The sequence below is a fragment of the Penicillium cinerascens genome, assembly GCF_028974065.1.
Source record: "Penicillium cinerascens strain IBT 15544 chromosome Unknown scaffold_4_segment0_segment1, whole genome shotgun sequence".
Lineage (NCBI taxonomy): Eukaryota > Fungi > Ascomycota > Eurotiomycetes > Eurotiales > Aspergillaceae > Penicillium > Penicillium cinerascens.
In genome coordinates, this window is record NW_026695298.1 from 4,910,782 (window position 1) to 4,932,365 (window position 21,584).

The following is a 21,584-nucleotide window of genomic DNA, read 5'->3' on the forward strand; positions in this document are numbered from 1 at the left end:
CTAAAATTGGGAGAGGGGCCTCGCTTGTACTCTTATGCATAATTGATTGACGAAAACGGGAAAGCGATGCAGCCTCGGAAGCTTTTGAGACTGATAGACCCGATTACCCAGGACCCGCCGAGACGGAAGAACCCCCCTTGCACCTCTTACTGCCAGCAAAGCCATGACCAGAATAGCGGTCGCAACTCGTTTTAGTCTACCCAGCCCATGATGGTCCGGAGCCCCCCGTGGGTCGACCCTACCCCGGGTTTTGGAGTCTGGTATTAAAAGAGGTCCCACTCCTCAATTTCTGTATCTGTGTCGCTTGCATGTTGAATTCTGATGAACATGACGGAAACATTGAACCGCGATGTGGAGAAGCGAGCCGGAGCGATCGACCCCCCGCTCTTTGAAGACGAAACGGGCGCTGTTCCAGCCTCGAGCTTTGAATATGGCAATTCCGTGTATGCGAAGCTTCAACGATTAGGAGGAAAAATCAAGGTTGAGCAAAGAGGCATCGAACGTGTCCCTGACGACGAAAGAACGGACGGTTCCTATTGGAATATTGGCTCAATGGTACATTCATCCTGATCGCCAATTGAGTTTTCTCTAATTCGAGCGACAATTTTCAGTGGCTGGCTGCGAATATGGTTGTCCCTTCGTTTACGATTGGCGTCTTGGGCAAGCCACTATTTGGATTGAGCTTCGTCGATTCGGCCTTGGTCATAATATTCTTCAACTTCATCGGCGTTTTGACCGTCTGCTTTTTCTCGGTTTTCGGTGCAGTATTCGGACTACGTCAGATGGTTTTATCCCGATTTTGGTTTGGTTGGTGGGGCGTCAAGCTGAGTATGGACCACACCTTTTGTCTGTGTGCATCATTTATTGATCAATCTATAGTTGCCCTCTTCAATGTTCTGGCCTGTATTGGATGGGCTGCTGCCAATATTATTGTTGGGGCCCAGCTAATCAATGCAGTGAACCCAAATGTCCCCGGATATGCAGGAATTCTGATCATTGCATTTTGCACCCTTCTGGTCGTTTTCTTTGGATATCAGGTGGTTCACGCCTATGAGTACTGGAGTTGGATTCCGACATTTATTGTATTTCTGGTCGTTTTGGGCGTCCTTGCACACTCTGGTGATTTTACAAACTTACCAATGGGAGCTGGAACTGCCGAGCTTGGTGCCGTTCTTTCCTACGGCTCCACTGTCTTTGGCTTCGGCACCGGATATACGAGCTTTGCCGCAGATTATACAGTCTATCAACCAAGTAATCGCCCGCGACGCAAAGTGTTTATGGTTACATGGCTGGGAATCTTCCCAACCCTTCTCTTTACTGAGCTTCTGGGTGCAGCCCTGGTCACTGCTACGGACTTAAATGGAGGCGATAACGCATATCAAAAGGGCTATGATGATGCTGGAGTGGGAGGCCTTCTCGGAGCTCTCCTTTTCCCACGAGTTGGGGGCTTTGGGAAATTTTGCGTTGTGATCCTCGCTCTATCAATTGTCGCCAACAACTGCCCGAATATTTACTCGGTTTCTTTGACGCTCATGGTTATGGGACGGTGGACACGCCACATTCCCCGCTTTATTTGGACCATTGTCGCCACTGGGGTTTATATTGCAATTGCAATCCCCGGATACAGCCATTTTGAAGCTGTCCTCGAAAATTTCATGAATTTCATAGGCTACTGGCTGGCCATATACGAAGGTGTTGCCCTGACTGAGCATTTTGTGTTCCGTCGAGGCTTTTCGGGATACAACGCAGGAGACTATGATAACCGTCACAGGTTACCTCCCGGAATCGCGGCCTTGCTCGCGTTTTGCTGCGGCGTTGTAGGAATGGTGACTGGCATGAGTCAGTCATGGTATGTTGGACCAATCGCAGCATCGGCTGGCCCGGCCCCAACTGGAGGAGATGTTGGATTTGAGCTTGGGTTTGCATTTGCTGCTTTCTCATACGCTATTTTGAGAACCCTTGAACTGAAAATTTTCAAGAGATAGACCTGTGAAAATGCAAAGTGGTGCCCCGGATTTTGATAGACTTGATCAGACGTTAGTGGAGAGACACATGATGTGCAATGAGACGATGTCGAACACTGACGGCTATTGAATTGATAAATACTGGAAGCTGTTTCGCTTACGAACCAATTATACCAATGGGATTGGACCTTGACAACGGCCGAAGTGCATGGGGGTAATATGGGAGACTTTTATTATTAAACGTGGCCGGAAATAGAAACGCTCCATCGTGATTTCGGCGGCATGGCTATATATTTGACTGATAAAGAGACGTCGATATAATGAAATATGAGCAGTCGAGAAAGTGGAGGGGCTTCTGAGAAGCCTTTCTTTTCTAATTTAGGTCACACTTAGAGCCAGAGTTGCGCCATTTTCCACATCCCGCTATCACATGGTTGCTCATCCTAGCTTTGAACTCCATGATATACAGGATTCAGCTCGCTGTCCGACGAAACCTTTGCTCTCCAATCAAGCATAGACTTATAATCAGTTTACTCATTGCGCAATGAAAAAAAACCTGTCAATAAATCTCAAAATATCCAATGTAAGGTTTAAGTATGTAGAACGATGGTTGGCTTTGAATTAGATTTTGATCTGCCCCCTCCCCCGCTCCCCGCGGTTCGATTAGCCGTCACGATAGATCCCGCAACTTGGAGTACGCCCCAGCGTAGATCACTGAAGGCGTGACTTTTCCTCGGATGACCCAGGTTCTAGATTGCGGAGGGCAGCCGTTAGATTAATACTTTGGGCTTAAGACTTGACTCGTGGCAATGCTAGAAGTATAGCCTCCCTAGACATCATTACCGTTCTCTTTGCTGCATCGATAAAACAATCACTATAGGAATTCTATTCACCATACAAGCCCAATGTGATTTTTGGGTGCCTATATCCTTTCTTCTCTTGACAGTATTTACTGTTATTTCATCTATCGCGACTGCCCTAAAGCCTGGGATGAGATTCATTCCTGAGCCCGTAGTAGCTCGGTTTTCGTCCATGTATCGCCCGTGGAATGTTGCAAAGGGAGACGCTTCTTAATTTTATCTCTGTTTACACAAAAAACATAGACTGATTACACGTCCTAGGCCGAATACAGTCGACATCTTGGACCTGCGGGCGCTCCCTATCATGTACGGAATCAATAGAAAGTTGGTCAAAGTCTATAACAAGGTCTGACAACAGTTAAGTGAAGGTGCTCGTTAAAACTAGTTCTACTCTGCCATTTACGACGTATTTAATCAGTTCTTCGAGGACAAGGTAATGCCTTGTAAGTTCTCGGTGAGAGAGTTAGCTACCCTTTAAACCTTACGACGTTTAGTCGCCTAGAAATTCTCTATACTTTTAAAACGCTTGTATAGAAGCTTACTTGACTAGAAAATATGGCTTATTACTAACTACATCGATTTTGAGAGTTATAAAGCTAGTTTTTCATTTATCTTTTTATTGTAAAGCATACGAAAAGAATTTTATTTGCTAGTTTAGCAGCATCCACGGTCCAGAAAATCCACACGCAACCATTTGTGAGATACGAGATACTCAGCGACTGATTGCATCACGCAAGGAATTATAGTTACACTCGACCAACTCGACCAGCCTGAACGATATCAGTAGGTAGCGCGGTATTATAGCAGACTGGTCCAGTCTCCGTAGGCAGCACAGAAGTCACGGTCACCAACAGCGTCGTCACCGGCGCCGCGGATGCAGCGCACACACAGCTCGCCAGCGATGTTGCCGGTGGAGCGGTACAATGCGCACTCACCGACCAGGTCTTACAAGTCGTAGCAACATCCCTTTCAAGTGTCTCGGCCTTGATAAGAACCGGAATGACTGCCCCGGTATTCAAGCTGAATGTGCGGTGTCCCAAGACGCTCAAGAGCGACCCGATTTCACCAGAATGGCTTGTCACGGAAACGAAAAGGTTTGAGGTCTGCTTCATTTTCAACTGCAGGAACACCTCATCCATAACCATCTTAGATCGAACGGCCTCAGCAGCGTCTGTCTCGGCTGTGACGCCGTTCCAGAGTTTATCATTCTCAGAGAAGCCGGCTTCAATAATCCATGAGGGAAACATATCGTGGATGTATGTCTTGTTGTGGCGATTGTCACAAGTGTGAATGCTAATGTTTTCACGGAAGAGTTCCTTGACCGTAGGTTTGAACTCCGAGCTATCTTTAGGCATATCAAGGCCAGTAAAAGTGATATTCGCCGTTTCCAGACACCGAGTGAGCGGAGAGGTATAGTAAGCATCGGGGGTGTGTATCTTTTGGTCGTTAATGAGCCACTGCCAGAAATCATGGGCAATCTGGGCCTGAGAAATGCCGGCGGGCGAGAGAGCGGCGTCATACCATGATATTGTGCCGTTGCCGTTAAGTTCTGCCCAGTAACACTGTTATAATCATATCAGAATCATGGATTGCAAAGCAATAAAAGAAGGAAAAAAGCCACAGAGAAGGGCTTTTTGTCTGCACGTACGTTCCATGCTGGGGTACCATAGTAAGCTTGCGCATCATTGTGATATCCATCTCCGTGCCTTCCGAAGAAAAAGACTTTGTATTCAACATTGTTGGGGGATAGCTGATTCAGCAGGGAAACCTCGCGATAGAATCTCTGCCACTGGGTCATGTCCTTGGATGCGGGATTATTGAGATCGGCGGCATAGGTGCGATTGATGAGACCGAAGTTCTCTTCATACTGAATGGAGCATGTCAGCGAGAGGGAAATATCGTTGGTTTTCATTTCATCTTCTCACGTAAACAAAAGTGTCGGCATTGGTGGAAGCCTCATCTTGCATAAAATACCCGGTTACAGTGGTATAGTTAATGTAAGATGCCTGAACTAGGGCAACAAGGCCTAGAACTGGAAAAGGTAACAAAAGGATCTTCATCTTGAGGGTGAATTTGCATCTGGATGAAAAAGAAAATATGTAGAAGAAACCCGAAATAAATAGATATTTTGAGCATACCCAGACACGTGTATTGAATTAGTTAGAGTCTCTTTCGGTTGCAATTTCGGCACTTCGGATAGTAAAGTAGATAGTCAATACATACAGCATCTAACGAAGTCGGTTAGCCTGCCAGTGGAGCACGTGGGAGATTCGCGGGTGATAAATGCAAGTATCTCAGGTCACTAAACCAAACAGAGAATCAACTGAGAGCTCGGATACCGAGATTGCTTCTTTTCGAGTTTTCCAGAGCAGGGAGTGGGTAAAGTGGACCGCGATGACAGCTCATTGGACCACTACTACCGAAAAAAGATCCTTGTGCATTCTAACTATTCATAAGCGGAGCCAAGCGGCATTGAGCGAAAGTAATTTTCTTTCGGCACGATGTTCCGTGCCTTCCAGAGTTCGTCCCAAGTAGGTGGCCAAACGCCATCGTAGGATATATATATATATATATATTACCCTAGGATACTAAATATATTTATATTTTATATAATACTAAACTATATCTATAGATCTTATATATAAATATACTATATATTAATATAAATCTATAAAGTATATATAAAAAAAGCTAGAATACAGTGTATTAGAGAATACAAATGCATTATTTATAAGCGTATTAATGTACATTAAGACCTAGATTTTATGCAAAAATGGGCCTAAATGGGCCTAAATGGGCTGAAACCTTCGGCCCATCGTGGGCCGTGGGTTGGGTTGGGCTTTTAGTTCAGGGCCCACGGCCCATGCGGGTTGGGCCTTGGGCCCGACCTCTGGGCCCATGTATGGGCTTTGGCGCAGTCTATAAATGCCTAAGGGTCCCTATGCGGCAGGGCAGTCCTTAGGACAAATATTTGTAGAGAGAAATACTACCTCCCGTAGAGGTCGGCTACTACTGCGGCGTAGTAGCTTACCCCAGGAAGATGGATGTAGGCATTGACATAGCCCGCCCGCGGGTAGGAAGTCCTACCCGTAGCCCGCCCGTGGGTATACCCGCGCGGGTATTGTCTTTGCCTACCCGCCCGTGAGTCATACCCGTTATACCCACGGGTACCCGTGGACACCTAATTCTGCCTGATTTGGCCTGATTTGGCCTGATTTAGCCTGAATTATTATGCAGATTCTGCTGATTAATCTCTGTTATTTACGTCTGTTTTGGTCGGAATAAGTAATATCACCACTTTTCAGCCTACCTACTAGGTAATTTTAAGAAATAAATTTATTTTATATATTTAAGGGTCGGTTCATTAGTTTTATTAATACTCTAGGCCTATAGAAGTAAAGGTAACAAAGTGGTGGTACAAATTATAGTTAGTGCTTAAAGATATATATTTGTTGTATGCGACCACACCACTATATTATTTCCTTTAATTTAGTAATTTTATTATAGTATAATACGAGGTTATTAGGGCTTATTTTATTATTTAATTAAATTATTATAGCTTCTTTTATCTATACTTATCTTATAAACACTTAATTATTAGTGTAGGGTGTGTGGTTGAGATAAAAAGGGTAGAGTTGAGAGAAAAGTTGAAAATTTTTGGGGGGCATAGCTCTCAGCGAATTCTACGGGCCTATAGGTATACCTATAGATATACCCGTGGGCATATAGAGATTTAGGCCAATAGGATAGACTAACCTAACCCACTTAGTAGTGATTGGCTCCTAAAGAACTAATTATATTAGCGTATATACTAAAATCCCTTAGTATGCCTTACCTTCTAAGCTCTTTCTCTTATTTTGGTCTCGGTTTCTCTTCACTTTCGGCCACTATAGCACACCTTTCGGACCCTATAAGCCAATCTATCTATAGCGATAGTATTGAACCTCTTTTATCTGATTCCTTCTCTTTTGAACTAGAACCATCCGAACTAACTAGAAGCCAGCTTAATGAGCCTAACACTACCTAACCACTACTACCACCCTCTATTTAACGTATTGGAGACCGGAAGCAATAGTGGGCACTTTGGACGGAAATGACGAAGGCTGAGTTTATTGAATAGTGGCTTACAACCTAGTATAGGACGAAACCCGAGGCAAAACGTATCCGTTGGGATAAAAAGGGCTTTCAGTCTTATGTCTAGGCGCAGTTTGATTAGATTACATATATTAATACTAGGAAGCCTAAGGTTATTTGCAAGAAGTGTGGTGTTATACTAGAACATCTAATCTCTAATAGGACGTTAGCAATGGGTAGGCATTAGAAAAATGGCCTATGTCGGAGGAAAACTAAGCAAACAAATATTAAGCATTTAATAGAGAAAGCGGTATATTTACTAGAGAGAGAAAAGTGAGAGAGAAGTGAGAGAGAAGTAAGAGAGAAGTGAGAGAGAAGTGAGAGAGAAGTGAGAGAAAAGTGAGAGATAACTAACCTATTATTCTCTCACTAGGCAATTAATTCCTATCTATCCCAACCTTAGTCTAATAAGCTCTAGCAGGAGCAGCTTTTGACTATAATCACTAGCCTACGCCTACCTTTCTAGATTATCGAGAACGAGCACTTCTGGAAGCTTCTACGCCTAACCCAATCCGCCCCTTCGGTCCCAACCTTTCCCACCGGTCGTATAATATAGCGCCGACTACAAAATATAGTCGAAGACCAATAGAAAGATATCCTTCGGACGCTTCCACCTTGTTTAAAGCTCTCTATTAGTCTAGATTACTAGATATCCCCCTTTCAATAGGCATTTATAGCTATAACTGGCTATTTCCTAGACCAGAATTAGGATTACCGAGAGGTACTTCTAGGATTTAAACCCCTAGAAGGAACATACACTAGGACGAATCTTAGGTTAGTCCTAACTGATACCCTTTAAAAGTATTAGATTCTAGACTAGATTATGGCTATTACTACGGATAATGCGTTAAATAACTAGACGATGATTATAAGCATCTAAGCTAGTTATCCTAGTCTACCTTTGATCCGTATTCCTTGCCTTACGTATGTGATTTAGCTTAGTCTAAAATAGCTTCTTAGTTAGATAAAGGCAAACCCCTAGAATAATATAGTGGAAATAGTTTAGACAGAAGAGCATAGTTAGGCTACTACTCGGGCTTAGTAGAGATCTAGAAAGCTAGATATTACGAATACCCTTCGTAAGGCTTATAGTCTTGCTATATATATTAATATAAGCCTATAGAGACGGGATAACTTCCTAAAGCTTTAGACTAATTAGCCTATATTAGTCCCAATCTAGGACGTCCGTACGCGTTGGAATTCGATATATCTAATGCTTTACCGGGCTAAAAGGCTTTAATCTGATTTAAATCAGTACTGTATTACCTACTAGGTTAAATAGTTAATAATTAATTTAGAGGAATGGCGTTAGATTGATTATCTTCTTTATTTAACTAAGCCTTTCTTCTAATTTACCACTACCCTATCTAAGACTAAGGATATTACTATCTATAGTATTTTTAGTATCTATAATAAGCTTTTTGACCACCTTAAAGCTTCGATTCGGCAGTTAAGGCGGAAAAAGGTTAGTCTCCTATATTCTCTCCCTTTTCCGCTAATTATAACTCTGATTTTTCGCACTTCAACCTATATAACAAGGGTTAAAGTGCGAAAAATCAGAGTCACAATTAGCGGAAAAGGGATTTATTTAAGTCTCACTTACTTACTTTTCCTTCACTTCTAGGCTAGGTAGAAATGGTAGATGCTTAAAGCTCTTAAATTAGCTAAAAATAAGCTTCGAGAGTACTATACAAAAATAGATAATCTAGAACTTAGTGATATCTATACGCATAGCACAATCCTCGCCCCTTAGTATAAGTTGCAGTTCTTTTCTGGCCCCAACTAGATAGATAAAGACTATGCTTCTTTATATCGAGCGAGCTTTTAAGAGCGAATAAAAGTATATTAAATAGAGAGTGATTCAATCCTAAAACCTTAGGCTTCTATCTAAGCTTCTAAGCTTGATTAATTGCTTGCTTCTAAGCCTAAATCCACCAAGGATCAGGATGAATTAACCTAATATCTCCAAGGAGGTAAGCTTACTTTTTCCTCTCACTTTCCTCTCACTTTCCTCTCACTTTCCTCTCACTTTCCTCTCACTTTTCTCTCACTTCTAGTCTTACCTCTTATTTTACCTCTCGTCTAATTTCTTTAGTTTTACTTAGGTTTGGTCCTAATTAGCCCTCGTCTATTCTGGAAAGATCATACGCATTAGTTCCCTACACTAGTATATATAGTATAGGATATTTTCTCTATCCCTGCTACTAGTGCTAGTGTAGAAAGGTTATTTAATTTAGCCTAGGATATCTATTATTATCGGAGGGGTCGTCTGAATTCTTCAACTATCCAAGACCTAATGATGTTTATGTGTACGACTAGGTTCGAGATGGAAGATTAGTAGCTAGCTTTTATCCGATCTCTATCTATCCACGAGGACGGTGAAACAGATAAACCTTCTCAGTAAATAGAAGGTTTTGAGCTAATTAGTGATACTAAGGCGGATAGGGTAGATGAGCTAGATGAGCTAGATAAGCTAGATAGGATAGATATTTCTAGGCTATCTTCTGTTCGGGCTAGTAAGAGAAGAAAGAGTGTTTTATCTAATGAGAGTGATGATAATTTAGTCTCTTTGCCTATAATTCCAGAAAGCTAGATTCGGGCCTCTAGTCGGGTGAAAAGACGTCCTTGGGGGCCTGAGGGCTTTGAAATTCTATAGAATAATATAGGTGCTATTCTCTCATTCAAACCTCACTTTCTTTTTCTTATTTTATTACCTTTCGACTGTAATTTTACCACCTAAATACCAAAGATTCCTACATAATATGCATTAATTATACCTCCTTGTATTATGGGTACTCATGGGAGTATAGGAGTCCCATAGATGGGTAGGGAAAAGGCCGTCCCACCTATGGGACTAAGGGTCGGTCCCATATCCCACCCATGGGCGGGACGGGACTGTCCCAAATAGGAATACCCATGGGAGTGTCAATGTCTAATGGTGTCTGTTCCCCATACGTACGGAGATTAGGCGCTAAGAGCACTGGTAGCTCTAGCTAGCTATTGGCAAGCTTCTTGATGATATGTATACCATTTGGTGGCCAAATGCCACGTTCTTTGAAGGATTCACGAATAATCCGTGCGTTGAATGCTCGTCGTCGTACATCCGCGATACATCGTAGGAAATCAGCCTTTCCGATAGGCTCACCCGCGAGGAACGCGAGGTTATTATTCTCTCTTCGGAAGTGCTGCTTATAGCTCAAAAAGGGCTTTCCATTAAGCGGTTGACAAAGGTGCGTTAAATGAGGTTCGAAAGCAAAGCAGATAAGCTGATAATCCTCGCATCTCTGTAGAAACTCCTTCGTGAAGTGGGCACTATGGCCATCGAACAACAAGATACGTTTCTCCCCTTTTAACGTACGACTAATCGTCGCCTTGTGGAAGTATTGAAGCCATTCAATAGCTAATTCATCAGAGATCTAGCCATTTGGAGACACAGCCGTGAGCGTCCGCGGTGGAAGAGCTTCGCTGCTATGATACTAAGTCTCTATATACGTCGAGCCCTTGAAGATAAACAGTGGATCCATCTGCCAACCATCGGCAGCGATACATTCGACGGCGGTAATAGTTTCGCCACGTTTAGCTTCGCAGAGATCAGGGATAGGCATCATACGGCCACTGATTACCGTCTACGCTTTACCCCGACCGGGTTGGAAGCCACATTCATCGACGTTATATATTAACCGTGGCGCTGCATTTTTAACGACGTTCCCCCATCGAGAATACTAGAGTTCTAGTATTCCGCTATCGTCTGCCTGGATCCGCTTATACTCCTTCGTTCTCTGCTTTACCGGGGCAAGATCAAGGCCTTGAGGAAGTCGTTTAATGAAGCGATACACCCACGTACTGCCTAGCTCGCGTTCGACACCCGCACGCTTTAGCGAGAGATTCGCTATCTCCTCTACTAGCGCAGGCGTCACTGGGAGATAGCGATCACGCATATCACATATCCAGTGAGTCAAAGCTTCCTCCTGATAGTCTTGAAGAGCCTTATTGACCGGTTTCTGGGCAGTGCGAGCTAGTTTACCCCGTCGGACGCGTCCCCGCAGCACGTAATACGAAACACCATATTCCTTGGCGATCTTCGACAAATTCGGCTTTTTTTGGGCATAGGCGGCTTCGCAGGCCTCGATTACACGAGATTCCGGAATTTCGGGCTGGTTAGGCATGGTGGTGGCTGGTTATGATGAAAAACGATGGATAATGGAAAATTTGGGCCTACCGCTGAAAATGGGCCTACCGGTGCAGCGCACCCTCACCGCCAGGTGGGGGGCGCTATTACGAGGCACTAATACCTTTAGGATAGTGAGGAGGGCAGATGTAGTGAATTTGGAATATGGACTTAACCCCCCAAGGAGGATATTTTTATAGTATACTATACGTCGAACTTCGGAGTACTGCCCTGAATTCCGTGAGAGTGGGCTTCGAATGCAGTTTTTTCATTCCATCATTATTCCTTCATCCGTCTTCAGGCATTCATATTTTCATTGTATTTTACAAGCAGCTAAGCCCGACCCAAAGCGAGGTTTAGCATGGACCCTTCGAGGGTCCGGGTCCGGGTCAGGGTCGGTGAGGTTGGACCCTGACCCTCGGAGGTGCGGTGGATTCCAAACTTTAGACCCGCGGGGCGGGTGAGTGCCAAGTCTAGCCGTGGGCCAGTGGGCTTTGGCGCACAGGTTGGGTCTGGGTTAGATTGGGTTATGCGGAAGTCTAGTTTTCATTCCAGAACCCATTCGCGAGGTTTGGCGCAGTTTAATCACGTTCGGGAAACATAAACCTAATGGCGAAATATAAGAGCTAATCTGGAGGCATGGTGGTCGGTAGAAAATAGAAGAGACACGTTGACGCGTAAAAAATGGGTGGGGTGGCCTCTCGCTTAGGAATTACGTTACCGTAGTAGCCAAGTCCCACCCGTATTTGTGAAACAATTTGCGCGGAGGGAAGGATTCCGTGAATCCTTCTTGGCCTAAGCCAATAAAATTTGGACGCCTAAATCACTGCCGTAATTGGGGGTGGGGGCGAAACTCCCGTTTGGTGGTCGGATGGGATACTCATTCCGTCCGACTGGTGCTCTGCAGTATTCCACAGGAGATGAGGCGAAGCAGGGATGCAGTCCGTGGGAGGATTAGTGCAGCGGTAGCCCACATCTGGACTAGCACTGCTCTTGTGGCAGTGGAAAGGCTAGCATTAAATCCACACAGAGTTACATCCTATACGAGGATCAACAATGACGCTGCGCCAGGATCTGCGTAAGCAGCAAGTTACATTGACACGGCCATGGCTATTACTATGCAATGTATGCTAAATATAGAAGATCCATAGTTGGTTATCCTGCTGCCTTCAACCTAATCTATCTTTGAGACATTTGAAGTCGTGCCTAAGGTGGGTTAGCTTTAGACATCAGCATGGACGGTCTATTAGACAAAAGGGGTCCAAAAAGCTGTCCATAGACGGTAATATATACGTATATTGCATAGATTTATTAATGTTTTTAATAAATTTCATGGTAATTACAGAATGGACCCAAAAAAATCGTCCATGGACAAATTATTTTTTTCCATGTCCATGTCCATGTCCATGCTGGTGTCTAGTTAGCTTGGCGACCTTTCCATTCGGCTTGATCTATTTGGAAATTCGCCGAAGCTTTTCATAACCTAGCCCAGAAGTCAATTAAAGTCTAGTCAGGTTGTGCCAAGTCCCTGATATTTATAGAACCATCGGTCTTGCTTTTGATCCACGTACTAGCAGTCTGCGGATCTGGAATTCCTGGAAACATCATCCATCTGTCTTTCAAGACAGCGGAGTGTGTCCGATAGTGACTGTCGATAAAAGAGACCATCGATGAGACGGCACCAACGCGACACTATATTTCTTTCCCTCTTGGTTTCTGTCATTCCTTCCTTGCTTCTTGCGAGATGTTCAAAGACAGGCTCGAACGGTTCTTCGTCCTTTCTATGTCCTTTGTCCCTTTCTTTAAGAATTCGTGGCGGCTTCCCAACTTTAAAAGTCGGATGCTGAAGACCGGGTTCATCACAGTTGTTTGGTTGCTTCTAGTGGTTGCCTTTCTTGACTATTCTTTCAACGGACATATTGGTCGCTCGATAGAGCCAAGTGCCGAAGAAAAGGAGATTCAACCTGATCAAGACTGGCATTCTCTCCTTCCCCAAAAAATGTGGCAGATATACCTTGCGCCCCCGACCGCCAATAAGACCAGTTTTCAAATCGACCCTCAGAATCTTGTCGACACCGGCTCTTGGCTCGCTCACAACCCCGAATACGAATACGTTTTGGTTGGAGACAAAGGCGCCGAATCACTTGTGCGCCAACATTTTATGGGAAATCCAACCCTATTGAGGATATTCAGAGAGCTGCAAAATACCGGAATGAAGTCCGATTTGCTGAGGTACCTGATACTTTCAAAACAAGGCGGCGTTTACTCGGATATTGATACGGTAAACCTGAAGCCGATTGATCAATGGGTGCCTGAAGGTTATCAGAAAAACGTTCGCGTGGTTATAGGGGTAGAATTCGACCGTCTTGATGGGGGAAATTGGGGCGAGGTTCATCCCGACCTGCAATTCTGCCAGTGGACCATTGCTGCGACTCCTGGACACCCTTTATTCAGCTACATGATAGACTGGGTAATTTCAGCACTAGAGATTTTCATGGAGGGACGGCAAACAACATTTTCGGAACTTAAAGTCAAATCAGCTGAAGTTATGAAAATGACTGGTCCAGCTGCTTGGACGGACGCTGTATTCCGGCAGCTGCAGCAGTATGAGCCAGATTTGACGTCATTAAGGAATTTGAGTGGACTAGTGCAGCCGAGACTCATAGGTGATATTTTGATCTTCCCAATTGACGGATTCGGAATGGGTCAGCCGCATTCGAATAGCACAAGGGACGGGTCAATTCCGGAGGAGGCGTTGGTACAGCATAAATTCCGAGGATCATGGAGGCACAATGACATGTCATAACATGCAGATATTCAAGGCAAATCAACTCAGTCTTTTATGGTCGTACCCAGTAAGACCAATTTCGTAGGTCCCACGTTACCGACAGCCCAGAAGTTGTGAAGCGGACTGACTAGGATAGAGGATTAAGCGCAAAAGCTATAGTAAAGTGAGGGTGCTAGCAGCCAACGGGGCATGCCACATGCCAGTATTCTCGGTTATTACGTTGCAGTTAGACTGCACCAAAACCCGCGGGCGGGTTATAATCTTTAACCCGAACTAGACATCAGTATGGACAGTCCATGGACACAGGGGGCTGGTCCATTATCCATCCATAGACTATCCATTATGGATATAGAGTTTTTGTCCCTCTATAGATAAAGTGGGTCTATCCATCGACACTTGATTTGGCCTGATTTGGCCTACTTTAGCCTGAATTTTTTGCATAAATAGCTAATTCAACTTTGCTTTTTACATTTATTTTGGTTCTAACACTCACAACTATCACTTATTTACCCTCTCCTAGACTGTGCCATAACCCATAAAGCCTAAAGCCCAACCTAACCCAACCCAATCGTGGGTTTGGTTAGGGGTCCAAACCTTCGACCTATTATAGGCTTTAAGCCCGCGTGGGTAGCCTATCCCAACTGAGACTGTGCCAAAGCCCCCCGGGGCCCACGGCCCAACCTAACCCAACCAGCAAATGGGTTGAGCTTTGGCCCGGTCCTTGAGACCACAGTGGGCTCTGGGCTTTACCATTAGGCCCATGAGCACACCGTGGACCCCTAGTAGGCCCCTAATGGGCCCCAAACAATGCAAACAAAGCAGAGACTTGTGACTACATAAAATTTGCTGTTTTAGCCTACATTTTTTAGTATTTCCTTTACTTTACTTTAAATCTTCTTTGATGAAGGCCTTACTTTTGTGAGGGGTCGGAGCGGGGCGCTGGTTTCACCACCATTTCCCCTTGACCAAAAGATCATACAAGACAACAGACCAACGTCTGTTGTTCGCCAGGGCACTATAAGCAAGGGTAAGGCATAACCTTACTAACTAACCAGGCACTAGCCTGTTACAAATGCAGCGAGAATGACCAAGATATATATAATGGGGAAATTGGTTTCGAAGGGGTAGAGATGCTAACCACATATAATCTGCACGCAATAGGTATAGGTATAGCCAATCACTTAGAAAAGAATAGCGAGTGTGAGGGCCCGCGGACTTGTATAGACATCAGCCAATCAGTAACGAACTCAGCGTCGCATGAGAATATACATATTTGATCTAGTCCCTTACCTAGTCCAACCCTACCTATAACACAGTCATTCCGAACATATTACTTAAGTAAGCAACTTGTATGTTCTTTGGCGTTGCAATCAGCTTATTGTTACCTTTGGGATTTGACGCAGGGAGCCTACTATCTATTATAGATTATTGTCATATATTTTCTATCAAATGCGGGCACCGTCGCGTTCTCTTGTGATGGCTCGCGAAAGAACCTTGATTTTCTTCCACTGCATAACGTAATTCCCGGCCGACCTGGCCACCCGCCCGTCCCGGCCACCCACCCCCATTAGAAGATTTTAAATCGGCATATCTCAACCAAAACGGATTAATTGATATAAAACTAGTGATTATTACAACGATTGATCTTATGCCCAATCACCCCGCACCCGCTACACCTTGGCGGAGCCCTTTTGGCTGGCTGATCTGGCTGATTAGGCAGATCGCCCTGCGCATGCGATGCTAACCTAATACCTTCAACTGGTTGGTTTAGCTGCTGAGCTAGCTGTAGGCCCTCTTCGACCCATAGGCCATCTTCACAGGGTATCTGCCTAGTTGACCGATTGCGTTTTTGTCGTTTCTTCTCGTTCGCTGCGCGTAGATTCGCATTTTCTTGCGCTAGTAGCGCAGTGTTGTGTAGCGATATGTAGTGGCCTTTGATAATCTGATCTAGTATAGTTTTTGATGGGCTCGGAGGGCTAGTTGACCGTTGCTTTAGTAGATCCTTAAGCATCGAAGCTTGCTTTTGGAGCTGAATAACAGTTTTTGGCGTTTTTGGGGTGAATTGGCTCGATCTGCTGCTTGGTCGACTACCCGGTGGTGTAGGCGTTCGGAGTGAGATATTAAGCTTTGAAAGCACCCTTTCTGGATCGATTGGCACTAGACTAGTAGCCACGAAGCTATTTCGAATAGTATTTGGTTGAAAGGCTTCTAGCCGCGCGCGTTGGTAATCGTCCAAGAAATCAAACTTGTCGATATGGTTATAGCCTACACGCGCAAGATCGCTTACGAAGCGACCGTACGCGCGTTTAAGTATAGCAAAACACCCAACATCAAGCGGTTGTAGAAGATGCGAAGAATGCGCAGGCATACAAAGCGATATAATATCGTTTTCTGCGCAGATTCGGTCGAATTGGGGTGTAAGATGGCTTCCGTGGCCATCAAGAATCAATAGACGATATTTGCCTCGCGTACGGGTAGTAGTCGCTGGAATAAAGAGTTTTTGTAGCCACCGTAGGCCAATCTTATCGGTAGTCCAGCCGTTATTTGAGACCTCGATTCGCCAGTCTCTTGGTAGGTTATCAAACCAACCCGCAATAGCAACTTGGCCCTTAAAGATCACGCATGGCGGTAGCGAATAACCATCCGCGCAGATTGCTTCGATAGCAGTAACCCATTCGCGATTTCCTGGCTACAGAATAGATCGCCGACCGTAGTATTCTGCCCGCGTAACCACCTTCTGCGCTGAAATAAGACCCATTGCAAATCCTGTCTCATCAAAGTTGTAGATATCCTCCGATTGTATACCGTTCTCATCGATAACGCGTTGTACAGTCGCAAACCACTGTCGTAGCGAGTTCGGGTCTTCGTTTAGGGCGCGCTGGTAGTCATATCTTCTTGAGAAGCGTGTGCGAAGCTCATCGCGCCGTTGAATAAAGGTTGATGGCCAATTTTTGCCTACACTAGGCGGAGGGGTCTCGCCGCGCGCAGTAAGTAGGATATTAGCCATATCTCGCACAGTAGATGGCCTAGGCGCTGCTCCACGCGTATCCATAGAGATAATCCACCTAGTAAGCGAATCCTCTTCGTATTGGGTCAATTTATGACCAGATGGGCGTTTCTCAGCGCGTGAGGTTTGGCCGTGGGCGCGCGTTTGTAGTGTTGAACGCGGTATTGCGTATAGCTTCGCTACTGCGCGGAGAGATTTGATGCGGCCATTTTTAATATCATTAAGGGCTAATAAGATCTTGCCCTCCTGATTGGCTAATTTCTGCGAAGATTCAGAGCGTTTTGGTGGCATAATAGGTGGTTGAAGTAGGTAGGTAGGTAGGAAGACGCGGTTTTGGATGGGGTGGCCAGGACGGCCGGGTGGCCAGGTCGGCCGGGAATTACGTTACTATCTATGCTTATGTCAGGGCTAGCCCGTGGCAAGAAGCAGTCACATTTTTACCACACCGAAACTATATTAACAAGATATAGATACGTATTTAGCTTAACGTATTGAGACGACGTAGTCGTAAATTGGAATATTAATATTTCGGGTTGCCACCTTGATGTAGATCAGCGCTTCTTGGTTACGGAAATATAAGATCAAGGTGGTTGCAGCGATATTCGGAAGGACTGATTCTCATGCAGGGTATTTTTCGATTGTATCCAATAAGCGTATAATCAGTGCTATCAAGCACCCATCGAGCATCAACTAACATATTGAAACAAAAAGCAGCAGAGTTGGTTCGCAGCTCCAGCTCTTGACAGACATCTCCGGCTTTTGACGTCATTCCTATATCCCTCTAGCACCAGTCGATTCCCCCGGTAATTCGTGTCTAGCATTATGGTGCACGTCTTGCTTAAGCTCCTGGCCACCTGCCGATGCTTCACGAATCGTATTGCACTCTAATTCCGATTGTGGCATTCGATGGGGAACCTCACGCGCTAAGGTGTCCGAAGTCGCTGCAAAGGTGTATTGAGAATTACCTTTCAGCTTTTTGTTCTTCCGTTCTCGAAGGAAAAGCGCCGCAAAAGCAGATATCGCCAGCAGAGCACCGACGCCAACACCAACACCAATGCCTGCCTTTGCCCCTATCGAGAGGCCCGATGATTCCGAGGTGTGTGATGTCTGATTCGTGGTAGGGGTAGTGGTAGGGATCGTGGTAGGGATCATGGTATGGATAGTTGTAGGGATCGTGGTAGGGATCGTGGTAGAGGTAGAGCTAGATATGGCACCGAAAAGGGCAGGGATGGTGATGGCACTCGTCGTGTTGCAACAATCAGTATTATTAAAACCGCAACACCAAGTGGTCGAAGTTGCCGTCCCATCGCATGGAGTGAGCTGCTGGGTATCTCCGGTCTAAGTGATGAATCACGGCGAAGGTTAGGTCGTGATCATATGGAATGCCCGGATAGGTCTGTTTCTGGGACTTACATCGATGTCTGTGCAGACATTTAAGCACTTTCCTCTGTCCGACCAGTCCGTGCTAGTACACATATCTCTCCAATAGGTTATCGCAGCTCCAGAATTCTGGCTGTTCATACACAGTCCATTTTGAAGACAAGTATCTCTAGTGAGCCCGTCACTGCTGTTCCCGCCGGGAGGGTTGTCACGGTTTAGGGCACAGCACATGCTGACACCGTCATTTGAGAAAGAGCAAGGCTGGTATACCGAGTCGGCCTCCGTACTTTGCTCATTTGGAGAGTAGCAGACGGATGTGGCCAGTGTAGAGAACGAAAGTGAGAAGACTAGAAGGAGACGAACCCAGTAACAAGGAATAGCTCGCTTCATGATCGAAAATGATGGGGTCCACCGTGAAACAGACGAGAAGAATGGCCACTAGACATTCATATGAGTATGGAAAGCTGCAGCTTCGTCGACATTCCAAAGCATCATCAGCCCCCGACTTTCTGCTTTCCACTCAGGAGGTCTGACATGCTGAGTAAGCGCCATTTTCAATCTGACGGAAAGGGAATCAAGGGAAGAAAGCTGAATCGAATAATATGAATACGAGGTAGCATTCGGATGGCTGCATGTGTGGAGAAGATGATAGGTGGCTGGAACCGCAAGATCCACCGCTGCTGGAGTTGTTTGAATTGTTTACATCTCTCTGGAAGGTTCTAGTCACCCATACACTAATGCGCATGTGATATGTAACTTGGTTTCATAAATGTTGGTATGCGTTAAAAACCGGAAAATTTGTTAGGAATTTGTTATTGCCATTCCCTTCTAATTAGGTTTTGCTTGAACTTGGCCTTAGGTACCGGGTAATAATGAAAGACACCGTTACTCAGAAATACTGTAATACAGTACAAAGTGTTAGAAAACAGATTCCCCCACACTCATAGTTTGTTTCTCAGGCCGTACAGTGAAATTCAAACCTACTTCCTTAAAGCCACGCTTTGTTTCTCAGCCTATTCCCAATATCCTAGTCATCCGTGGGCGTCCCTGGCGGTTAGGGAGCTGAGCTCGCAATCTTTCTCTGCTGTAACGTAATTTACTACCCACCAGGCCACACACCGAGTGGGCCACCGCAAAACACCATATTAAATGCTGCTTTTTACAACATTATATCTCAATAACCGGGGCTCGTATAGATAGCAAACTGTAAGGCCATGTTCTATACAGTAAATATAGTACTAAAATGGAGTCTAGGAAATTTTGGTACCGGAGAATATATATTTCCGGTTTATTAAGATAAATTACAACGTAATTTATGGTATTGTTATTATACAACATTTTGATCGGCTTAAAATTAATATCTCCCATGAAGTATGCTTATCAGTACCAGTATATTTATATGATAATAAATTAGAGCGATGGTTGATTAGATATAAGGTTGTAAAAAGCAGCATTTAATATGGTGTTTTGCGGTGTCCCACTCGGTAGTGAAATACGTTAACTAACTAGGGGAGACTAGTCAAGATATATGCAGGCTTTCTAAAATAGGACCAATTGCGCCTATATTTTCGGCTAAGGATATTTTGGAGCTAGCAGGCCGGTGTCCGTCTCTGCAGAAGCTATTTACACGCTTATAAAGATATCAAGGTCTCGAGACGGATGTCTAGACTGCATTAGGCCAGTTTCCATGCCTTGTGGAGCTCGGCCTAGTCCTGATCTACTCACCTAAGATAGACGCCAACATGATGCCTGTCCCGCCAGGGCTGCATACGACATCTGAACAGACCTCCAGATCCAGCAGCTCGGCAACGGGAACTGAATTGGATAATGAGATGTTATCAATCTTCCAATCCATCTAACAGAATTGTACCTTTCCTTCTCCTTTTACACAAGATACCACAAGAGATGTGAGAGATATTATCCCCTTCTGCTCTACTAGAGGATTTTCCAGCCTTCCTTCTATACTATACGATACAAGATGAACCAGTTATAATAGCCCACATTTTTTATCGACAGTGCAATAGTATTTTGTACGTTGAATTGTTGTTAATGTGACAAAAGCAGACTTACTCATAACCGATGGCGACAGACATAGTGTTGCGCACAAGAATCGCACCCGCCATCGCCACTCCACTAGTTACCGGTAGCTATCGACGATCACTGATGGTGATGCCATAGTGTTGGTGAAGACCAGAATAAACATAGCCCCAATCGATCCAAACCAGCGGACGGCGTATATAGCACCAACGCCTCAGAGAAGTTAGGACCTAGGCGTAGGCTTGCAAAAAATAGTCAGAAAGCCTCGAGCAGCAACAGTAGAATCTAACTGTAGATATTCATTCAAGTGGGCGCACAAATAAAAGCCAGCTATCGCTTTGTGAAATTAATCCATCTATCATTGTTACTACTCCTATTTATGGAATTGCGCGACAGGGTTCCTTTGCCGAAATAAGGCCCACCTCCTGACCTCATTTAAGCATAGCACATAGAATAAGAAGCCGTTTCTCACCCAAGCAACAGACACCGAACTACTAGCTTCCCATAAGCCACACGCCGATAGCTTAGAGGTCGGGGGGTGACCGCCGGCGAATACCTTCTAAAAAGTGTTTTTTTTTTTTGGTTCTGCTTTCTTTTTCACTCCTGTTTTTCTGAAGCCCTTGGCTACTTTTTCTTTTCAATTCCTACAGAGCGCTCACCAGTTGCAGATAAAACCGGCGTTTCTTGAGTGCACAGAGTGCAACGGTTGGTGAAGGCGATGATTGACTGGAAACAGCACCATCGGTGTCTAAGTCTAGGCTGTGGTGGCTGGAGAGGGAAAGAACGCTACTCTTTCAGCAAGCCTCAATAAGATCAGTCTGATCGGCCAATCACGGAACTGCCTCACTTTTCGTATAGCGTAATTCAGCTAAGCGTTGTCGCAAATCCGACTGCGCCACATCGCCCACGGTCGGCACAACAAGCTAGTTCATGGTTTGAGTTCGTGTCCCCTTAATTAGAGTTCGTTAGAGAGTCCTAGCGACAAATAAGGAATAGTCTACTACCCTCCCAAAGTCTTAGCCCCTCAATGCTCATTCCATTGGTCCATTCTGTGGGGCCACATACGAGGTATATCTTGTGCTAAAAAATGAGGGGTCAGAGGGAAATTCACTTCTTTTCACATTCAGGAAACAGGATAAATAGCCCCTTCCCCTCAGTTGAAGATTGCTCTATATCCCCGTCCCTCTTTTCCCTTTGGAATTTCCTACCTTGCCAACTATTGTTTTCGTGTTCGAAGTCAACCAAC

General features: G+C 44.9%; 4 protein-coding genes across 4 annotated transcripts; 2 read left to right on the top strand and 2 right to left on the bottom strand.

Annotated features, from left to right (window-relative positions):
- Positions 1 to 327: 327 nt before the first annotated feature.
- On the top strand, positions 328 to 1,985 carry N7498_011011 (cytosine permease; the record flags this gene model as incomplete). Its single annotated transcript, XM_058458067.1, has 3 exons — positions 328 to 555; positions 612 to 828; positions 880 to 1,985. The coding sequence occupies 3 exons, from the start codon at positions 328 to 330 to the stop codon at positions 1,983 to 1,985; spliced, it is 1,551 nt and encodes a 516-aa protein (XP_058304966.1).
- Positions 1,986 to 3,570: 1,585 nt separating this feature from the next.
- N7498_011012 (phosphoglycerate mutase family protein) lies at positions 3,571 to 4,884 on the bottom strand (the record flags this gene model as incomplete). Its single annotated transcript, XM_058458068.1, has 3 exons — positions 3,571 to 4,386; positions 4,473 to 4,691; positions 4,750 to 4,884. 3 exons carry the CDS (start codon positions 4,882 to 4,884, stop codon positions 3,571 to 3,573), a joined length of 1,170 nt encoding a protein of 389 aa, XP_058304967.1.
- Positions 4,885 to 12,870: 7,986 nt separating this feature from the next.
- On the top strand, positions 12,871 to 13,932 carry N7498_011013 (glycosyltransferase family 32 protein; the record flags this gene model as incomplete). Its single annotated transcript, XM_058458069.1, has 1 exon — positions 12,871 to 13,932. One exon carries the CDS (start codon positions 12,871 to 12,873, stop codon positions 13,930 to 13,932), a length of 1,062 nt encoding a protein of 353 aa, XP_058304968.1.
- Positions 13,933 to 17,692: 3,760 nt separating this feature from the next.
- On the bottom strand, positions 17,693 to 18,073 carry N7498_011014 (uncharacterized protein; the record flags this gene model as incomplete). The annotated part of the gene is made up of 1 exon (XM_058458070.1): positions 17,693 to 18,073. One exon carries the CDS (start codon positions 18,071 to 18,073, stop codon positions 17,693 to 17,695), a length of 381 nt encoding a protein of 126 aa, XP_058304969.1.
- Positions 18,074 to 21,584: the final 3,511 nt, after the last annotated feature.